The 20105-nt window shown below is 47.4% G+C and overlaps 1 protein-coding gene across 1 annotated transcript in view; it reads right to left on the bottom strand.

The window, feature by feature from the left end:
• Positions 1–7125: 7125 nt before the first annotated feature.
• Positions 7126–20105, bottom strand: part of LOC142589605 (DNA topoisomerase 2-alpha-like) — a 33332-nt gene continuing 20352 nt past the window's right edge. Inside the window, exons 7-10 of the mRNA XM_075701104.1 lie at positions 16816–17358; positions 14220–14537; positions 11174–11556; positions 7126–10082 (exon numbers count right to left, since the gene is read on the bottom strand). Coding sequence (XP_075557219.1) covers positions 8363–10082; positions 11174–11556; positions 14220–14537; positions 16816–17358 — 2964 coding nt within the window. The 3' untranslated portion in view covers positions 7126–8362. The remainder of the gene's footprint in view (positions 10083–11173; positions 11557–14219; positions 14538–16815; positions 17359–20105) is intronic.

Below are 20105 nucleotides of genomic sequence, written 5' to 3'. Positions count from 1 at the left end.
CCATTCCTCCATGGTGTGTGCGCCGTACTCAAGTAAACCTTACAATCCCAGGACTTCAGAAAAAGTCGGACTTGCCGTCATCAGCATTCAAGCAACTAACTTTATATATTTCGTACGAGAAATACAGCGACTGCACACACATCTATACTGATGGATCAACTACATCAACCAGTTCCGGTGGCACTGTAATTACACCAACAATGAGAATAACCCAGCGGTTCTAGACTTCCCATGTCACAGCGTCTACAGCTGCAGAGCTCGCGGCTCTCCGCGACGCGCTTCATATGTGATAAGTGCTGAAAATGCTAGGAAATGGCCAGTCTTCTGCGATTCAAGGCCAGCCTTGGAATGTGTGCAGTCGTTTCTCCGAAATGGAACTCATGATCAGCTCAAGTGCAAAATCGTGGAACTTGTCCATCATTTAGGAGAAAAAGGACATGATATATCTTTTGAGTGGATACCATGTCATTGCGGTATCATAGGAAATGATGAGGCAGATAAGGCAGCTCGGATGTCGAACCAAGAAGACCGCTGCGTCCCCATTCCTCTCTCAAGAACTGACGCCGCGAGACAACTTCGTAATCTAGCTCGCAAGATCTCCTTAGCAGAGAGAAATACCGCACATACAAGGCGCACAAGACTGCACAGACAAACCCATCACTTCAACTCAGACCTCCGGCCGGTCTGCACAGACGCGAAGCGTCGCTTCTCGCTTCTGTGTCGGTTGTGGCTTGGAGTTGCCTTCACGAATGCCTACTCAGCACTAATTGGAACGGCTGATAGTCCTACATTTGATGTTTGCGGATGCGAGGAGAACATATTGACCACTTATTGTGCCATTGTCCTCAATTTCAAACACAAGGACAATCTTTTCCAACGCATTCAGGAAATTAGATGATCGTCCTCTGAGTTAACAGACAGTACTAGAGCACCCTCCCCATCGATCATCGGCTCAGAAGGCAGTGAAGGCACTTTTGTGCTTTCTCAGAACGTCTGGTTTGCGAGGGCGGCTTTAACGCAAGTACTGCCCGTACACGTATCTACACCTTCTCTCTCCCTTCTCTCTCTTCCCCTTCTCTCTTCCCCCAGCGTAGGGTAACCAACCAGACCCTTGACTGTTCAACATCCCTGCCTTCCTATATTCCTCTCTCTCTCTCTGAGCGCACCTCTATACGCGTTTTCATTTCGCGATATATTGGCTGGCGCGGACAATCTGTCTCGTGCGGCACGTCACAAACGCAGCGAGTGTGGCACGACAGCGACCGCCGCACATAGACCTCCCAGACGACGCGCGCTACTCTGGCGTCATCTCCAAGCCATCGCTGCCTCACAGAGAGATTGTCGTTGCGAAGAGGAAGAAGCGCCGCAGAGCCCGTCTTTCGCGGCACTGCGCTTTCCTTCTCCCGTTTTCGCCATAGCCTTCTCCTCCGCTTTCCGCCTCATGGTTCCGCTGCACACTCCTTCTCGCGCTCTCTTCGATACCACCGTCTTTCATCTGCCGCTGCGCTCCGCGTTCGCTTTCATCCTTTGCTGTGCTTGTTCGCTCGATTAGGCCGACACAGGAACGGGCGCCTAAGGGTTGCGCTCTAAAAAATTCACCGACGATTACGATACTGCCTAATGTGTAATTTGAGCGCAGCTCTATACGTGTTTTCATTATGATTATACAGGGTGTCCCACCTAACTTGGACCAAGATTTTAAAAATACCCAAGAACTCTAGAGAAATCGAACCGACTGCATAGTAGCCGTAGCCGTATGTACTTACGCCCAGTATTTTTTTCATTACGAAATATTACTCAATTTATTACTTTTAATTAGTGAACTCTTTATTTATCGCTTGAATCGCAAACATATTCATTACAAAGTTGTTGGGCACCTCAAATAACCTCTGAATACGTGGCGCATTTCCCGTCTGTGCGCGTGAACTTTCTATTGCACTGCACCGAACTTTCTATTGCGATCGCAATTATGCGAACCGGGCAGCTCGGTTCGTCGTTGGCGCGTACCCTACATGTACACAATGTTCGCCCCCGACGCTACCAGTGTACTTCACCCCAATACACCAAATACTTCACAGCACGGCACACCTTGCGTGTTCTTCCGTAGAACACGGCAGACGCGAGTGTCCGATTGTAGATGCGTGACACCTTGCTTAGTGCGGGTGAATGAGCTAGACCCACGTGTTCTTTCTTTCACTCCCCCATTCCCGTCGCTCGTGTAGAGAGCGTAATTTTCCTCTCCCAAATCACGAAGAAGAAGAAAGTGGACAGCCCTTTAATAACGACACACATAAATACCAAAAAAAAATGCTTGTGTTCTATCTAAACGTGCCAAAACATATAGAATAAGCATAATCAATGAAAACGAGGAATATTATACTCCCCAATGCAAAATTTGAGCGCAGCTCAATAGTTGTTTTCATTTCGCGATATATTGGCTGGCGTGGAAAATTTTGGTGTTAACAGCGCAAAACGTAGACGAGACGAGAAGACGACACCACAAGCGCCGACTTTCAACAAGTCAGCGCTTGTGGTGTCATCTTCTCGTCCCGTCTACGTTTTACGCTGTTAACAGCAGGGTGGAAAACCAACAAGCCCAAGCTGCTATTCTAGCGGACAATCATGCCTCATGCGGCGTGACTGCCTCGCTAATCGGGAGATCGCGAGAGGCAGCGCGTGGGCGATGCGTGGGCGTGATTTACAGCAGCCGCCGTAGACACCTCCGCTCAGGCAGCGCTTTGTTTCCATGCGTGGCAAAGGTGGCGTCAGCGGTGAAAAGACGACCCGCGCTACTCTGGCACAATGTCGTAGCCATCGTCGCCGCAGAGCCAGTCCTGCGCGGCACTACGCCTTTCTTCTCAGGCTTTCGCCATACCCTCCTCCGCTTTCCCATTCGTTCTCGCCGTCTTTCATCCCCCGCTGCCCTCCGCGTTCGCTCGGTTACTCGGGACGCCGACGCAGGAACGGGGGCGTAAGAGCTGCGCTGTAATATTTTGCTGAAAATTTTTCAGTGATTTTACCAGGCCGAAAACTGGAAGTGGGCTTCACCCCAAGCCAAGAATGGCTTTGGAATTTGCAGACCGTTCTCGTCATATCTGAACCAGAAGTGTATATTTTACAGTTGAACTCGGATATATCGAATCTAAAGGGGATCACAAGAACAGCTCGGTATATAGGCAATTCGATATGTAAAATAAAAATACAAAAATTTTCGAGGGCATTTTGCAGCTGTTCGTTCTACAGGATGCTATATGTGGGTTCGACATATCCAGGTTCAACTGTATTTGGTTTACATCATGCGAGGGACATCACTGCAGCCGGAGATTTTGCGTTAGTCTGTCTGTGCACCCGCTTTCGAGAGAGAGTCGCATGCCAAATTTCCTCCTCATCCCATGTTCCTGCTCTAAACCACCAAATGACGCTTGTTGCCTGCCACCAAGTGTTGGCCAAAAGCATCTAGCCAGAAAGATCGTACTCAGTACCGAAACTCGGCAAGAAAACATTTTTTTTTATATACAGAGATAACCTCCCTGCCTTTCCTCCCTTCCCTTTCTCTTGCGTGCAAACGTGGCCAACAGTACAATGCCATGTTGTTGACGTACATGTCATTGGGGAACAATGCGCACACTCACCAAGCAGTCAGCCTCATGCCAGAATGAATGAATTCTATACAGAAGGAATTATTCTTGCGTAGACTTGAGGGTGCTTCAAAAAGCCTCAAAGATTAGCAAGGCAACTGACCTGCAGGTATTTGTAACTTTGTCAGTTTACCTGGTCACACCCCTTTCAAATCAGTCATTTAAACGTTTTTCTCCTACATTTCCATATTTCAGGTGCTTACACATTCTCTGGCATTTCCCAGTCTTACAGATTGCTATGGGCGTCTTGCGCTGGAGTTTGAGGTATAGTAGCGGCGCCTGGTGGCGGCACGCGAAGCGTTATCTGGGTAGTACCGGCTTGGGTAGTATTGAGCCCTGCCTGTGGCGAAGCACGTTTCTAGCCCGAGTTTTGCGTCGATACGCACATTTTTCTGCCCTGTTGCGACTGTGAAAAGGCTCGTCACTTCTCACAGACCACGCCGACCACGCTGCGAGCTAGCTGCAGCCCATAGTTTAACGAGAACGGACTCTCCGTGAGACGTAATGCTGGAAGCAGAAGGAATCGGCGACGGCGATCCGGAGAGACCTAGCTCAGCCTCGAAAAAGCGTCACCGTCGTTACTTCTGCGTCGTGGGCTGCCATAAACAAGAAGGCCTGAATCCCAACATCAGATTCTGCCGCTTTCCTTCAAGGCCTCACGAAGCGGAGCGCCGATCGGGCGCGCTGGGTAAGCGAAACTTCGCGCCATGCTGACTGCTTCGCCTGTCTTGAAGCTTGCTTATCTGCGTTCTGAAATTTGGTCTCTTGCACCACAGTCCCGACGGCAGACCGACATAGCAGCAGGCATGGCTAGTGATTCGGTGATTCACGATTCGAGACCTGGCCACAGCGACAATTAACAATTCAACTGGTGCGAAGTGGTGAAGTGACCCAGGGTGTGTGCAAATGACCACAAATGGTCGGGCTGATTCGGTGACAATTCACTACCCCACTACGAGCAGCACAGGTTAGAGAGTTAAATGTACTCATCGTTGACCTCAAGCCAGCACATTGAGGCAGCGCAGCAAGGTAGTATTGATTGCAGCACACCGATGTTCGAGCGCTGTCATTAAAAGCTACATCAAGCGAGCAGCGCACGAACGAGCTCGCGCTGCAGCGCGATTCGCACGTACGTTACTACGAGCTCATATGCATTGCATCAGTTATTTATCAGTTGCTAAAGGGACAGATGGCCGCTACTACAGTGCAGCCATAACTACTTGTCTAGCCGCATGTAGTCAACAAAGATTGCAGGAGGCCCGCCGTTTCGCGGCATGTCGACAGACCGTTGCCGTCGCGGCCCGTACCGTCGTGCGCTCGAGCAGTTCCGTACACATGATGTCTGCTTATCGCTGCTGTAAATTAATTTGTAGCAAGCATTTCTTCGCGTTTGTGCGCCTGAATCTAGTAGCGTGCAAGCATTACCTGAAGTTAAACTTCGTAAGCGACTCGCTTCACTTGCGACTGACACCGCGCTAAAAGTTCGCCGCTTATTTCTTGAACGGCGGACACGTATCCGGCGTTGCATAATTTCTTGCCTTTACGCAGCGTGCCGCCCCTGAAAAAATCTTCGGCGCCCGATATTCGCTGCAAACCGTGGTACAACAAAACCGAAAGTGGCGGGTCCATATTCTAAACGTGTTTTCCGAAGCAGACGATCGAGCTTGGTACTACCCAGTTCAGGACAGAGGGCGCTTTTTAGCACCATTTTCGCAGCGCCCCCTGGGGCAATGCAAGAGCCCCATAGACAGCCTGAATAAGGAAGGCCGTAAGAAATCAGCTGGGGCCCATAAGTCTTTTGTTTTTGTGCATGAAACCGGGAGGGTGGCAGAATTCCCTTGAGTTGTGATGCAACATGGTAAAAGAAAACGCCAACCACAAGACATTCAGTGAGGTTAACGTTTCGGCATCCACATGGGAGCCTCAGAACAATAATGGTAACACAAAGAAACATTAACCTAAATCTTTTGCAGTCTGTGTATGGCTGCTTCGTGTGCGCATTAATGCCAAATTCGCTCGCTTACCTGAAATTATAGCTATATAACTTTCAGCAGTTTAATGTATACAGGAACAATGCTTCCTAGAAAGCTTTGTAGTAGCAGCCAAAATATAATCCAAATGCAAGTTTCAAGTAAAATACCAGCAGCATAATCAAAATTCAGGATGTTCAACAAGCTCTATGTAAAAAAAAAGAAACAAATCAATGCAAAGCTTTCAGTAGTCTTTCACATCTAAATACAACGATTCTAATTGGGATGGGAAGAAACAGCATTTGGACAGGAGGAAGTCAGGGCGACAGACTTGATGTACTAACCAGCCCAGACCAGCACACACCTACGATTCTAATGTGTCGCACCTCAATACAACAAACGTGGATACCGTATTTACTCGCGTAATGATCGCACTTATTTGTCAAAAAAAAAAAATTGACGCGAATTCAGGGGTGCGATCGTTACGAGTTAAATTTCCCGCAAAAAGAACAAAATTTTGCATCTCGCATTTGCTGCGGGATGACAACAGGTCAACAAATAGGCGGCCGCCGCTGTATGTAGTGCGGGACACCAAAACAAAAATGGCGGCCGGCCGAACGCAATATTGTTTTTTCTTCTCTTCTCGTGAGTACATTGCGTGCATTGAAACAGTTTCTTCCGCATCAGTAATGTATAATATTGTTAATATCGGCAAGTTTGCGGCAATAACGTAGCCATGTCCACTTTGAGGGGACAGAAACAGATGGGCGCGCTTCGCTGCCAGTGGCATAGGAACACGTGGCATGCACGCTGCGGAAACTGCGGCATTTGTCTTCACTATCATCCTAATACGGCGCGTTTCCGCTAAGGGTGGGCGAATATCTTGGCTGTGTTACATGCGTCGGCGTATGAATAGGGTACACTTCTAACGTATCAGTGTAAACGTGGCTGCTATCGTTGTCGCTCGCGATTTGTTGCGTACCCACGAGTGCATGAGAAGAATCGAAAGGCATTGTTGACCACAACCATTATAAACCCTTCACATAGTAACATCAAGTTTGGTTGTAGCCATTTTTTCTGTCATGGAAGTGCGGAAAGTGATGAAAGGAATGAAATGGAGCATCTGCTTAAGAATGTTTGGTGCGTGCAGACCGCTTGGTTTGTCTCGGAGGCGTTCGCGTAGCATTCGACAGATGGTAAGCGCGATCATCATTAGCTAGACTTGGCACACGACATATCGCTGCGGCAAGTTTTGGGTGCAATCATTACACGGGAAATTTAAAAAAAATCAAATTTTGACGACAAAATTTAGGGGTGCGATCATTATGCGAGTAAATACGGTACTACAACCAATTAACAGAACAAAGCATATATAAAATTCACACATTTTCCCCTGACCACATCAATATGTATGTTTAGAACAAATATTGAATTTGACAAGTTATTTTCAAGTGCCATGCAACTTCGTGATTACAAGGTTTGAATCAACAGCTTGCTCAAGAGACAAAGGGAGCACACAGTCTGCACGAAACATTTATTGTTTTATACACTTAAAAACATTAAAAACACATCAGAAATGAATGCATTTCTCATGGAAAAAGCCATGAGTAACACCGTCTTAAATAAGTGTACAGACCTCCTAAATGCTCACTTTGAACTGTAGTGATAGAATACGAAGCAAAATACAATGTCTAATGCGTATCAACATAAAAAAATAGCCAAGTGACCGTCACCAGTATATGCCTCATTTCTAAGAATTCTAGTGCTTCGCACAGTAGCACATCGGCAGAATAAAGGAAAATGGCATGGTGTGGTCAACAATGTGGAAAATGCTGGACAGGGGAACGTGTAGGGAGGTACAGTGTGCTAGAAAGCTTCAGAGGCCAAATAGTAAAATTATACCGCCATTCAGTGAGCAGCCATTAGCTAAAAACATCACGCAGCACAAACCCTCTCACATACACTCTGACAGGGCAGAGTTCTATACACAGGGCCTAAACCAAAGCAATTCTGAAGTCCCAGCATCCTTTGAAGCACAATGTGCATTCTTTGTGGATCGGAGTTTGTTGGTAAGGGGAGGAGCAAGTAACACTTACCTAAAACAATGAGTTATGGTTTGCATTAGATGCTATATTTACACTGTGATAGTATAGGATGCACATCGGTCAAAGTTTGTTGTCAGCACCGCAATTAAGAAATGTGAAATAGCAACAAAAGTCACTTTCACCTATGTTTCGATATATGACGATAGTGAATTTTGCAGTTTTTCAGTTCAAAACCGTCTTCAGTCAACAGAAACAATTGAGAATAATTGTTTGAATATGAATGGTCCTGCACCAGCGCCAAGAAATAGAGGATGCAAGTTGCAGATGAAATGTCCACAGTTCAGTGAGAAACAATAAAACAATGAAGCTGGCTGTCAATTTTACACACCAGTATTACAAAATGCACCACGATGAATACTCCCACAAAGCCCCCTCCTCTCCCTCCACAAAGCCTTTCTAGTACACCTTACCTACAGATGAATGCTAAACAGGTTAGCCGCACAAAGTGGAGAAAGAAAAAAAAGAATGGTACAAAGTGGAGTCGTCCTGCTCCATCTGGCAAGGGGTAATAGGTGGAATGTAACAGGACAAACGACAATGCAAGGAAATGAGAGATAAGACTGTGCAACACACCTAAAAGCAAAGGCTTAAAAATGCTTAGCGTGGGAGACAGAACAAAGAAAGTGGAGGTACAAGTCAAAGACATAATTTAAAAGTCATCTTCACTGCTGTCAGTGCCAAAGTTGTATTTGACCGGCGCCTTGGCACGGCCAGTTGTCATACGTGGTGCCACTGACCCTGCAACGTCTTTATCTGACATTTTGTCATCGTCATCCGAAGATGTGGCCTTCTTTGATTTCTTTGCTGGCTTTGACTTCTTGCGTGCCCCATCGGAATCAGAGTCTGTGGCCTTCTTCTTCCGGCTTTTGGGAGCTGTTGGTTTTCGCGCAGGAGCTGCCTTTTTGGGCTTAAAATCATCGTCGTCCAGGTCAGACGCGTCGGAACCACTCATGGCTGGTTTCTTCTTTGATGCTGCGGGCTTGCGAGCTGCAGGAGCCTTCTTCGGCTTAAATTCCTCTTCGTCAACATCGGATGCATCGGAGTCGCTCTGCGCCGGTGGCTTCCTCTTTGGTGGGGCCTTCTTGGGAGCAGGTGCCGATTTTGGTGCAGCACGTGGTGGCTCACTGTCTGACCCACTGCCCACACTTTTATGCGAGCCAGGAGCCTTTGAGCCGCTTGCCGAACCACTTCCACCAAAGAGAGAGTCAAACGCCGTCTCAGAGTTGTCCTTCCCACCTTGGCTGAGCCTCTTTGTCAGGGGTTCTAGGTTGCTATCACTGTCACTGTCAAATGTGCCGCGGACACGGCCATTCTCTTGGCCATCCTCTGTTGATGCTGCTGGTTCTGATGGCCGAGACTCCTCCACGTCTTCGAGCACACCTTCGTTGGCCTTTGCTTCACCCATGTCATCATCATCATCATCCTCATCACTGTCGTCAATCTTGTACTTTGGCCGTGCCAGTGCCGCTCGCCGTGAAGTCTGGCGCTCGGGAGGTATCTTCGGCCTCTCCTCATCATCGGAGCCGAAGCTCTTTGCTGACTGGTCAGACGTGTCTGATCCTGACCAGCTTCTGCGCCGTTTCTTCGGCGTCCTTTTCTTTTCGCCCGTGCCCTTAGAAGCACGCTTGCGCACTGGCTTTGGTGCAGAACCTTCGCCATCATCTCCTCCTCCTGCCCCACTTTCACTCTTCCCTTCGTCAAACGACTTCTTTGGTTTGCGCCCAGGCCCAGTGCCTTTCTCAGATTTCTTTTTGGCCTCCCAGTCTACTTTAGGTTCAACGCGTTCTGCAAACGGTGACGGTTGCGTTTCGGTCTCCATTTTCTTGGAGCCACCCTTCGGCCGGCCACCTTTGCCGGACGCCATCTTGAGACCCACCGCTTTGGTCCCCGTGGAATTTTCGTCGTCTCGCTCAACCTGCTCCACTTCGTCCAACTTCGTTGTGAATGCATTCAGGTCTTCGTCCCATAGGTTCTCGGGAGTCTTGCGGCGGAGTGTCTCCACCTCTTCTCGCTTCTGGTCTCGCTTGGCCAGCAGGTCTTCCTTGCGTTCCCGTGTCAGGCTCCACATTGGCATGCCCAAAAGGTAGTTGTAGCTCGCACTGCCACCGTCCTTGTCCTCGTCTTTCTCGTCTTCCTCATCGTCCTGTGAATCCTGCTTGTCCTCCTGCTGTGCCTGTTGCTTCTTCCACTCGACTATTGGATCCGGGTCATATCCACGCTCACGCAGCGTCAGGATCATCTCCTTGCGGCGCCTGTTCTCTATCTTGATCTGGTTGTCAATCTTCTCGAGGATGAAGCGTGCCTGGTTCTCTAGCTTCTTGGCCTCAGCTGACAAAAGGCCCATCATGTATGCCTTACGCTTCTTGTACCTGCGGCCAATAAAAGGCAAAGAATGTCGTGAGAACAGACATGCAACACCCAATTGCAGAGCTACCCAGATTAGATACGAGTCATAGTCCACAGCCCCACAAAAACAAGTCAGCACAAAGCATCCGCTAAGCATAACTAGGCTTGTGCAAATATCAATCTTTTTTCGTTCAATGCGAACTCAATGCAAATGGTAATTAGAACCACATAATTCCGAAGCGAATAGTTTGAATAGGTATGGTATTTGCATAGAACCTTGACATTCAGAGCCAGATGTTCACAACTCTAAGAAACATTGGTTCTTTGCTAGCTTTGGTGCATCTCGGAGACATTAAGTCAGTGTGTGTGTTTGTGCAGCTTTGCATCTGTGTAATCGGCACCAGTGTTTGTGCAGCTTTGCATTTGTGTGATCGGCACCACCTCCTGTGCCTTTGCCAGAACCAAGTGGCACGAAGAAACGTGGTTCCTTTGTTCGTGTCTCGGAAACATTGCCGCATCTTTGTGCATGTTGTGCGGCTTGGCGTTTGTGTGATCAGTGTCACCTCCTGTGCCTTTGCGAGAGCCAAGTGGTGCGAAGAAACATGGCTCAATTCCTTTATCTCCATGATGAACTCCGTTGGTGGAGATCGCCAACGTGGCGACGCCATTGTCGACTGTGTACCAAGATGTCACTCTTGCGCAAATCTAAGCAAATCTGATTGCCTCCATGCAATGCCCTGCCCTCGACGGCAAGGTATTATTAGGGATTTTTTTAAGTCGCTCTAAAACTTATAAATTTCATTTTTCTGACTGTTCGATTTTTCGGATGATTTTTCAGTTCCCGCGAGTTCCAAAAAATTGGTCAGCTACTGTATGCTACAAAAGGTAGGCCAGCAGCTGTCTTAATGTTATTTTTGAATATATTTTGCCATAAACTCAACGCAAATTAAAAAACAAAGGAACCTGAAAATTTAATTGCTGTCGATATGACAAGTGTAAACAAGCTCGAAAAATTGGGCACTTTTCAATAGAATCATAAAGGTTGGTAGGTATACAAAGAGCCTGTTCCGTCAGACCTTCCTGCGATGCTGCCCCTGCGAGCCCTCCCACTCACCCTTCAAGGCGTGTCTCGTAGAAGTCCTTGAGTATCTCCTCAGGTGTGCGGAATGTGGTTAGAACACCCTTGGAGTCGAACAGCACCATGGACGAAGTGGTGAACGAAGTTTGCAACTTGAACACCTTGTGCAGACCCTCGTCACGGGCCTTGGACAGCTTCTCTTCACTCATGGTGACAACAAAACGCACGGTGGTGTCCGTGTGGTACTCCTTGTAGTCAGTGATCAAGGGCGGCACCTTTTCGCTGCCGTGCAGCATGGCCTCGAGCACCGACTCCTTGTACGCTTGCGTCCACGTGCGGACGGGCAGCTCGGTGATCTCAATTGTGGTCGAGCTCAAGATGGCCACCTCGCCACTGATCAGGAAACGCTGGGGCTCAACCTGCATGCATGGCAGCACTTGCGTCAGCACAAGGTCCTGGACCGCTCGCAGGCACAGACAACCTGTACCCCTACAGCAACAGTGCCAGCCTTCACAGAATGTTATGCATGGCCTGCTGAACCACAACCATAGTTTCCAACAAAATCACTACAAGGAACTTAGTCATTCACAGTAGCGATTTTAACAATGCATTACAACAGTGGTTCACGGCCCTAGATGTGTCCGGGACTCCTTGTGGACTGGTGGAAGTGATGGGATACCCTTTGCAGTGATGGGGCTAGGGGTCAAAGTTTCTTTTCTATGAACAAAAGTGGCAACAAACATTGTGATATGTTTCTTTTCTTTTTTTGTTATTGTGCGGATTGCTGCTGCAGTTCTGGAAGCAGGTCCCGGAACCGGGAATGAGTTAAGGCTAAACTGGACTCCGAACAACACAATTAAATGAATTTTTAGGGTCTTGTGAATATCAAAATTTTCAAATACGAATATTGAGTAATGATATGCATGTGCGTTTATTAGCAAGTTGGGTTAATTTGATGTTAGAACATTGCAATTACATTTCCAATGTTACAAAACTAAAGTAGTAAGCCATTACACAAAAACATCATGCATTTGGCTCATTTTACTTGGAAAATTTAGTAATTCCCCACTAGGTGTGCTCGGCAACCTGTGCCTTAACTCTTTCCATACCACGCCCATTGGGCATTGTTAGCCCGCTAATGATGGTATGTCGCTTTCGAGCCACTCACGTTCACACTGCACTATCAGAAGTGAAGGAGAACTTTTTCTCTAAACAGTTCGATTTTTTTTCTGTCAGGCGATGATTTATGTATGTTCTTGTTCACCTCAATATTCTTGCCTGCTAAGTTGAATGTCATAACTTGTGACGATCACTGTACTTAGAGCATACTGTACAATACAGCATAGTTCGAGCTGTTCTTTTTCACAAGCCTGTTTGCAGTGTTTATGCAAATTTGTGTGTTGTTCTTAACTCGATGTACTGAAAATACAGTCGACTCTCATTATAATGGACCCTGATAATCCAACAAAAACGGTCCGTTTTATCCGAAGTCCGTAATTTCCAAAACGCCTCACTTCCCAAACATTCGTCGCAATGTCTAACAACTGTATTGCAAAGAGTGAGCGACAAACATCAAAAGTAAGAAACAAACAAAAAAGTTGCAGTTTCGCCTGAAAGGCGATGCATTAATTGCGATAGCAAATTAAGCAAGTGCAGCAGCAGCAGCAAGCGAATTGACCTTCATGTTGTCCACAAACCATGGAGTAAGACATATAGGAGGTGTAACTCCAGTCAGTGCGAGCGAGCGCGGGCGACCAGATAAAGTCACAATTGTATGCGCCGACGGGGCCATATACAGTGGCGGCGCCATGCGGCGCATCGTAGAAGCCGCAGCGAAAAAAAAAATGCAGCGCCCGGGCAGGCGGCTCCGGCCACTCCGGCGCGCTCTCAACAGCGGTAATTTCTTTCCAGGCCGCCAGCACGATAACGGCTCCGCGGGCTTGTGACTTTTTCTGGTCGCCGCAAACAGCGGAGTTTCCACTCCTAAATATTTCTTGCTCCGTGCCACAAACTAAACGTCAAAAGCACAGCGCATACGAAGCCACAGGTACTGGGCACACTTTATTCACATCGCAGATCGTTATCAAGATAGGATGGCGGAGTGGGCGCGCACTTTGTCCCCATTGCAAACCGCTTGCAAGATAAGGCGCTTGCACAGTAAGCAGCCGCCGAAGTAGACCCCTTTCTCTCGCCTCCCCCGCCCCCATGCCTTGCGAGTGAAAGAAAGACTGTGTATTCCCGTCCCGCCTTCCTGCCTCATGCGCGCAATAATGAGCTGCGATCGTCGGCTGTCCCTCACAAGTCAGTTGTTAGCCCACGTCGACACGGCAAAAGTACGTTTTATACACCCGATTTTGAAAAAAATTGACAATAATTTCATCCGCTGTAGCTGATAGTTGTAGTGCAGTCCATTAAAAGTGAACTTCGTTGCACTAATCAAATAGGTAGAACAAACTAAGGCTGAAATATGGTAGAATAAGGTGTGGTGGAATAAGAACTTGTACATTTTCCCTCCCCACTTCATATCTAAACGACGTGATCACGAGCTGAAAGTTATTGAAATGCGCTGTCGTACTGGTGTCTACCGTAATTCATTTCTTACGCATGCTTCCGCACACTGGAATAGGCTTCCCAAGAGCATTGGTGAATGTAAAACGTGTTCAGAGTTTCTGTCTTTATTGTCTCGCAGTCTGCCGTAGTATAATATCATCCTGTTTATATCATTGGCTGGCATTGTGCTGCATGCGATAGTGTACCCTTTCCATTTCTGTGTTGAAATCTTGCACTGCAGTTCCCTGAAGACCGTTTTGCCATCGAGCTGACTCATCGATGTTACGTATTTTGTTACTTTTACCACCTGTGCTTAGCTGTTTTAAGTTTTTGTCACATGTTCATTTTCCTCCAACTGACCCCCCCTGCAATAATGCCCTTGTGGTGCTGCAGGTACTTGTATAAATGTTGTATAAATGGTCAGTTATATCCGAAAGGCTGTTGTATGTGGGTCCATTCTAACAAGCGTACTCTCTATACCCCTCCTGCTCAGGCCAATTGGCCTGCAGCTTCTTAAAATAATGGCTCTCACCTGATCCACAGATCCTCGGAAGTTTTTGAACCAGGGCTTCATGGGCTTGGGTTCCTCGCCAGCGATCATCCTGCGCAGGTTGGCCACAATCTCACGTGGGTTGTAGTTGGGGATTTTGGTGCTCCAGCCAGTGCCGATACCCTCAGCGCCGTTCACCAGGACCATAGGAAGCACGGGGATGTAGTACTCTGGCTCTATGCGTTGGTTGTCGTCAAATAGATAGTCCAGAACGGGGTCGTCTGATGCCGGCATGATTAGGCGTGCCAGTGGAGATAGCATTGTGAAGATGTATCGAGGGCTGGCTGCATCCTTGCCACCCTACAAAGGACACCAGCAAGGAATAGTCATGCAAACTGCAAACCGAAAGACAGCTGTGTTGCCATTCTAAAAGAAATCCTGTCCGCTGGTATCGGCAGTTTCTATGACTGTGGTAACTGTAACCAACACCCTCGAGCTGCAATATTTAGCCACAATTATCAATGTGACCTTCACATTGATTTTTAACGCGATAGCGTTAAGGAGCTCGTGTCGCAGAAAAGCCGGTGTCGTCGGTGTCGGTGTCCGCGGCGTTGGCCGTGAGCGATAAATCACGGCAGGCACTTCATAAATAAAAAGCAACTTCCAAGATGGGCTGGGTGGGAATCGAACCAGGGTCTCCGGAGTGTGAGACGGAGACGTTACCACTGAGCCACGAGTTCGATGCATCAAAGCGGTACAAAAGCGCCTCTAGTGAACACGGTGTTGCCTTAGAAACGAGCTGTTTCTAAGGCTCAGGCGTGCGTCGCTTGCTCAGGCGCACATTTCGTTGTCGCGCCGAACGCTGCGTTGCTCGACGCTCACCGCGTCCGATGCGGGGCGCGTAGTCGCTGCGCCGTAGCCCATTGTCTTACACCCCTTGGCGGGTCAACGGGAACGCTGTCGCGTTCCACTCTTGAAAGCGAAGCTTAAGCGTCCTCCAATTTTTTTTCTCAATGCACTTAAGTTTAGTTTAGGTGATTGAGTGAGATGTGTTCATGTTTGCTTGTGTGCGCATGACACCATGCTTGTTAATTTAGTTAGTAAGCGAATGTTTAAAAGTGTATACGGCCGATAAAACTACTATCTTTACTTTCTGTACGGCTGTTTCCTAATATGCTATTGTAATCGATGCTTCGCTTTTCGGGCAAAACTGACTTTTTTTATTTATCGCAACTTTAGCACATTGGGAGCAAATCTTTTGTTTTCTCCAAATGAGAGAAAGTTTTATTTCTGTATGAAAGAATGAGGTGCACGGTACTGTAAAGGACTTTTCTTCTTTTAGGTCACGGCAAACAGGTGCGTGTTACAACTGAGAGCAGCTTTCTTTTCCTTTTTTTGGTCACAAAAAACGGGTGTGCATTACAATCGAGGGCGGATTAGAATCAAGTAACTACGGTATGTAGCTAACACTCAGGCATGGATGGCCTGGGCCATTTTCGGAGAGTGGGTCGACGCCTTCGACCGGAACCTGGGCAGGCAAGGCCAAAAGGTTTGTCTACTTTTAGACAATTGTTCCACCCACATCATAGAGGACGTCGAGCTGGAAAACATGCAGTTAAATTCTCCCACCGAACTGCACCTCTATCATTCAACACCTCAACCCAGGGGTCACTCAAAGCGTCAAGCGAGCTTACTGTGAGCGCCTTATTCAAAGGCTGCTTCTGAACACGCAGTTGGGCCGCAACACAAAAGTGGACCTCTTTATGTCGCTCCAAATGATTGCAGCTTCGTGGTGCACAACAAGAAGCGCCATAACCTGCAACTGCTTCCACCATGCTGGGTTCATTGCGCAGGCTGCTGAGACTTTGGACTCTGATAATAAAGGCAGCAACGGAGACGGGTCACCATCTAATGAAGCCACAACTGCGTGGGGCAGCCCTGCAGGAAAGTGGAGATGCGCCCGCCGATGTACACTCAAACAGGTACATCCAAGCCGACTCGTGCATGGTGGTGCGCGAAGAATTGACAGACCAAAAAATCCTGAAGAGCATCCGGGAAGACTATGTTTCATCAGACGAAGATGAAACAGCCACACAACGCGAGGCCAGACCACCGACTACATCGCAGGTCATGGATACATTTGATACAATCAGGCATTGCATCGGGTCCCAGGATGACGATAAGACAATGGCTCTGCTGGCGGCATGCGAGAGTTGCGTTGTGTCATCGCTTGACAAAAAGCGCAAACAAGCTAAGCTGACCGATCTTTTAAATTAAAGCTTGCTTTTTGCGTCAGTAAGCCACGAGTCGCTTACGTATTTGATAATATCACGACAACGAATTTCCGCGACAAAATTTTTCGCCTGCCCTGTCAATTTTGTTGTAGCAGGATTCAACTGTATTTTGTAACACAGAAGTATCAGACCTAATGCTACACCAAATTACACGATGCATATCTATAATCTTTCCTTCATATTGTGACATGCCTATTGTTTCTTGTCACGAATATGGGAAGTGAAAGAAATCTCTCTAGCCTACGTAGGTGCTGCTCGCTGTGTATAAATGTAGTGTAGTCAGCTACATGAGTAATTTGACTGCTGCATTAAATTTACTCAAGCTGCAGAAAGGGACCGTTTACCTGGAGGCGCGTGCCAAACTGGCCAATGGGCTGCAGCAGGTTGATGTTGTTGCTGCCCACGAAGTTCTGCGCCAGGTTGATGATTGTGGACATGAGGGACACCTCGCCGTGATGGTAGGCAGAGTGCTCGGCCACAGAACCCGCCAACTGCGCCACCTTGATTTCACGCTTGTCGTTGCGCTTGAAGCACGTGTAGAGGACCTTACGCTGGCCCGGTTTGAGCCCGTCAACGAGCGATGGGATGGAACGCTCATTGTCCATATTGCTGAACAGGATAAGTTCCTTGTTGACAAAGTCCTCGTAGGTGATGTTACGTGTGTCCTTGCCATACAGGTAGACCTCTGGAAGGCCCAGCTCGCGGCGTTGCTTGCGTTCCTCCATGCCATTGCGCAACCACTCCTTGCGCTGCTCGATCATCTTTTTACTGAAGGCCAGCTCAATGGCGCGATCGTCCTCGCCACCCTGGTACTTGAACTTTATTCGGTGCCTAGCCATGTCAATGAAGTACTCTTTCGCCTCCTTGGCCGTGCTGGTGCCAAGACCCTGTCATTTTGCAAAGGAGAAACAAAATGCTTTAATGGCAGAACACAAAACCTCTGATTACTCATCTTGTGGTTATGCCACCACAACATGCAATCATCTAGTACTACAGAAAATTATGCCGGCCTATGTGTTCTAACATGGCTAGGTCAGTCACTTTTCCCGGACAGCATGTTCCACTGCCACTCACACTTGGGTTTTTGTGACCTCACACTTCAAAACACCAAAATGCTTCATAACACACTTGAAAATTCAAAATAGGATTTATAAAACCAAGATCAGCATAACATCATTTGTGGTATTCATTTGCAACGAGGATGAGGATAACAACACAGTGTGACCACACCAAGACAATGCACGTTCGTTTCATTGTCAGAGGCATTCCAATTCTGGTCGGCTTTTTCCTATTCTGCCTGACCACTGATGCATTCAGGAATGTACCAGCAAATATGAATAGAATGCATCTAGTGTGGTTTCCATACCAGAACATGACACAGCATGATGTTCCATCCCCTATTCAATAATCTGTATTTCTGGCTGCTTGCCGACATGTTTGCAGACGAAAAGGAGTTGTAAAATGATGACTTCTGAGTTGGGCAATCTGTTTCTTTTCGTCTGCTCGCCTCAAAGCTTCAAGTACATACATGCAATGCATGTGGACTTATAAATCTGTACTGCAAAACAAAATTACATTGTTAAATTATAAAAATGCACATAGGTTTAAATGCACACAGATTAATTAGAAATAAGAACATGGAATGAAAACGATTTGTAACCTTGTGAATTTCTTTAAACTGAAGTTCATTAAATCAAGGTTCAACTTTAAGTTGCCAATCGCATAACTTCTGGAATGCCAAACAGCCAGGGTATACTTACCTATACCCAGTGCTGGTCTAGCCAGTTTAGGATTTGGAGCAATTTTTGGAACAGGAAAAATGTTGTTCTAGAGCAGTTTAGGACCAGCCATATCAGCATTTTGGAGCAGCTTCGAAGATGACAAATTGGTCTTTTTTGAACACTTGGAGTAGTACAGCAATAATCTACAGCCATATGGCAAAGCTTGTTATTACTGTGCAATCAGTAAGTGCTGCTCAACAGTGAAGCAAGACACAAAGCCAACAACGACCAATTAAGCTTCCCTTCCCACACACGGCATACCATGTACAGTATGTTGCAAACATTTTTATTTGGGTAGGCAACGAACTTAATTTTGTAAACAATTACATAAAATTTTGTAAGATAACGAGAACAAATATATGCACCTGGGGTGCAAGACAGACATAAAATTACAAATGGACTAGAACAATTCGTGTTGTCAGGCACAAGACAAAAAGTGATGGCAAATGTCTCATGTGCATTCCAAATGACAGATATGCTCTACCACACTGGACAAAATGTGTATTGCCCCCAATAACAAAGCTAGAAGCTCAACGAGAGACTATGCGTCTATGAATGGCGCCTTCATATGATCTGTCGCAAAGATGGTGATGGCGAAGAACAATGTTCGTACCATCTCATACACTCGCTTTCGTTGTGAGGCACTTTGTCAGCTTCCCGTGTGTCATGTGGCCTCTACAAATGGATATTGTCACGTAGCAGTTCACCGCCTAACAAATGTTAGGCGGTGAAACGTGTCACCTAATAAAGACAAACAAGTACACGTGTCAATATTGAGTCGATTTGGCGTAAAACCGTACCTTTTGTCGCCGACACACAACCGACCTTTCGAAGCACTACCTTTAGTGGCCCCAAGGGCTCAAATCACCACAGGCACGTCAGGCTCTAATGGCAGGCTCTGTAAGCCTGCCATTACAATTACTAGGTGTATCGGTGCTCGTAATGTGACAGAAGATGGCAGGTGCACGCGTCTATAACCAAGGAATGCATACTGTGTCCAGTGACAATTGCCTCTACCCACTCTTGGTGTGCTTCACTGCAATACTTCGTGTATGCTTCACTGCACAACTGTATTGAGGCAAAGCTGACTTTTGGGAACTGGCATCATGCAACGCATTGTGCTTTCCGAGCTTCAAAGCCATTGGGGAGGATTGCAAAGTCGGAGTCTGCGCCATTGCTACCAGCGGCTAATTGTTTTTATGAAAAGCACCGAACAGCAAGGAATTTGGTAGCGAACGTCGAAGTAGCTAGGCCTAGTGTTGCCGCAGTGGCGGCTGCAGCTGTCAGCGGATCTTCCGTGCAAGAGTACCTGCTCGAGGCGGCAAGATAACCGAAACAGCAGTGGTGGTGGCTTCGATCAATACCATTTCAGATCTGCGGTCATAGCAAGAAGTCGAGAGAATCAGACAGTGAAGGGTTTTTGCATCCAAAATTTCATACATTCTAATAAACTCGCGTCTGACATGACGCAATTTTCAGCCAGCGACACAGCGAATTGTCGCTCAGCGACCGCTGCGACGTTGTGGGCTCTCCGCGACTGGATTCCAACAAGTTGGTCGCGCCGTTGCTGAGTCGTGGCGATCGGCGCGATGTGGGAGGGCCAATGTGTGACGAAACAAAGCGCCGTCAAAATAGGCGCTTTCCTGTTTTGCCGCACGGTGGTAGCTCTTTGGAGCAATGTCGCGCGCCAGGTTTAGTTATGTTTTAATAGGGCATACCCACCAGCGCCTGCAGCTTAGGAGCTTCAAAAACATTTTTTTTTCTTCCGCTAGCACAATTCGTTTAAAAGGAGAAGCTGCAGGCTATCCAGATCGGGAGAAAGACGCCGCTTCAACATAAGGCACGAACCCACT

Source organism: Dermacentor variabilis, chromosome 8, assembly GCF_050947875.1.
Source record: "Dermacentor variabilis isolate Ectoservices chromosome 8, ASM5094787v1, whole genome shotgun sequence".
In the NCBI taxonomy this organism is placed as follows: Eukaryota; Metazoa; Arthropoda; class Arachnida; order Ixodida; family Ixodidae; genus Dermacentor; species Dermacentor variabilis.
Note: the sequence above shows the minus strand (reverse complement) of the source record. Positions and strands in the feature narration are given on the sequence as shown.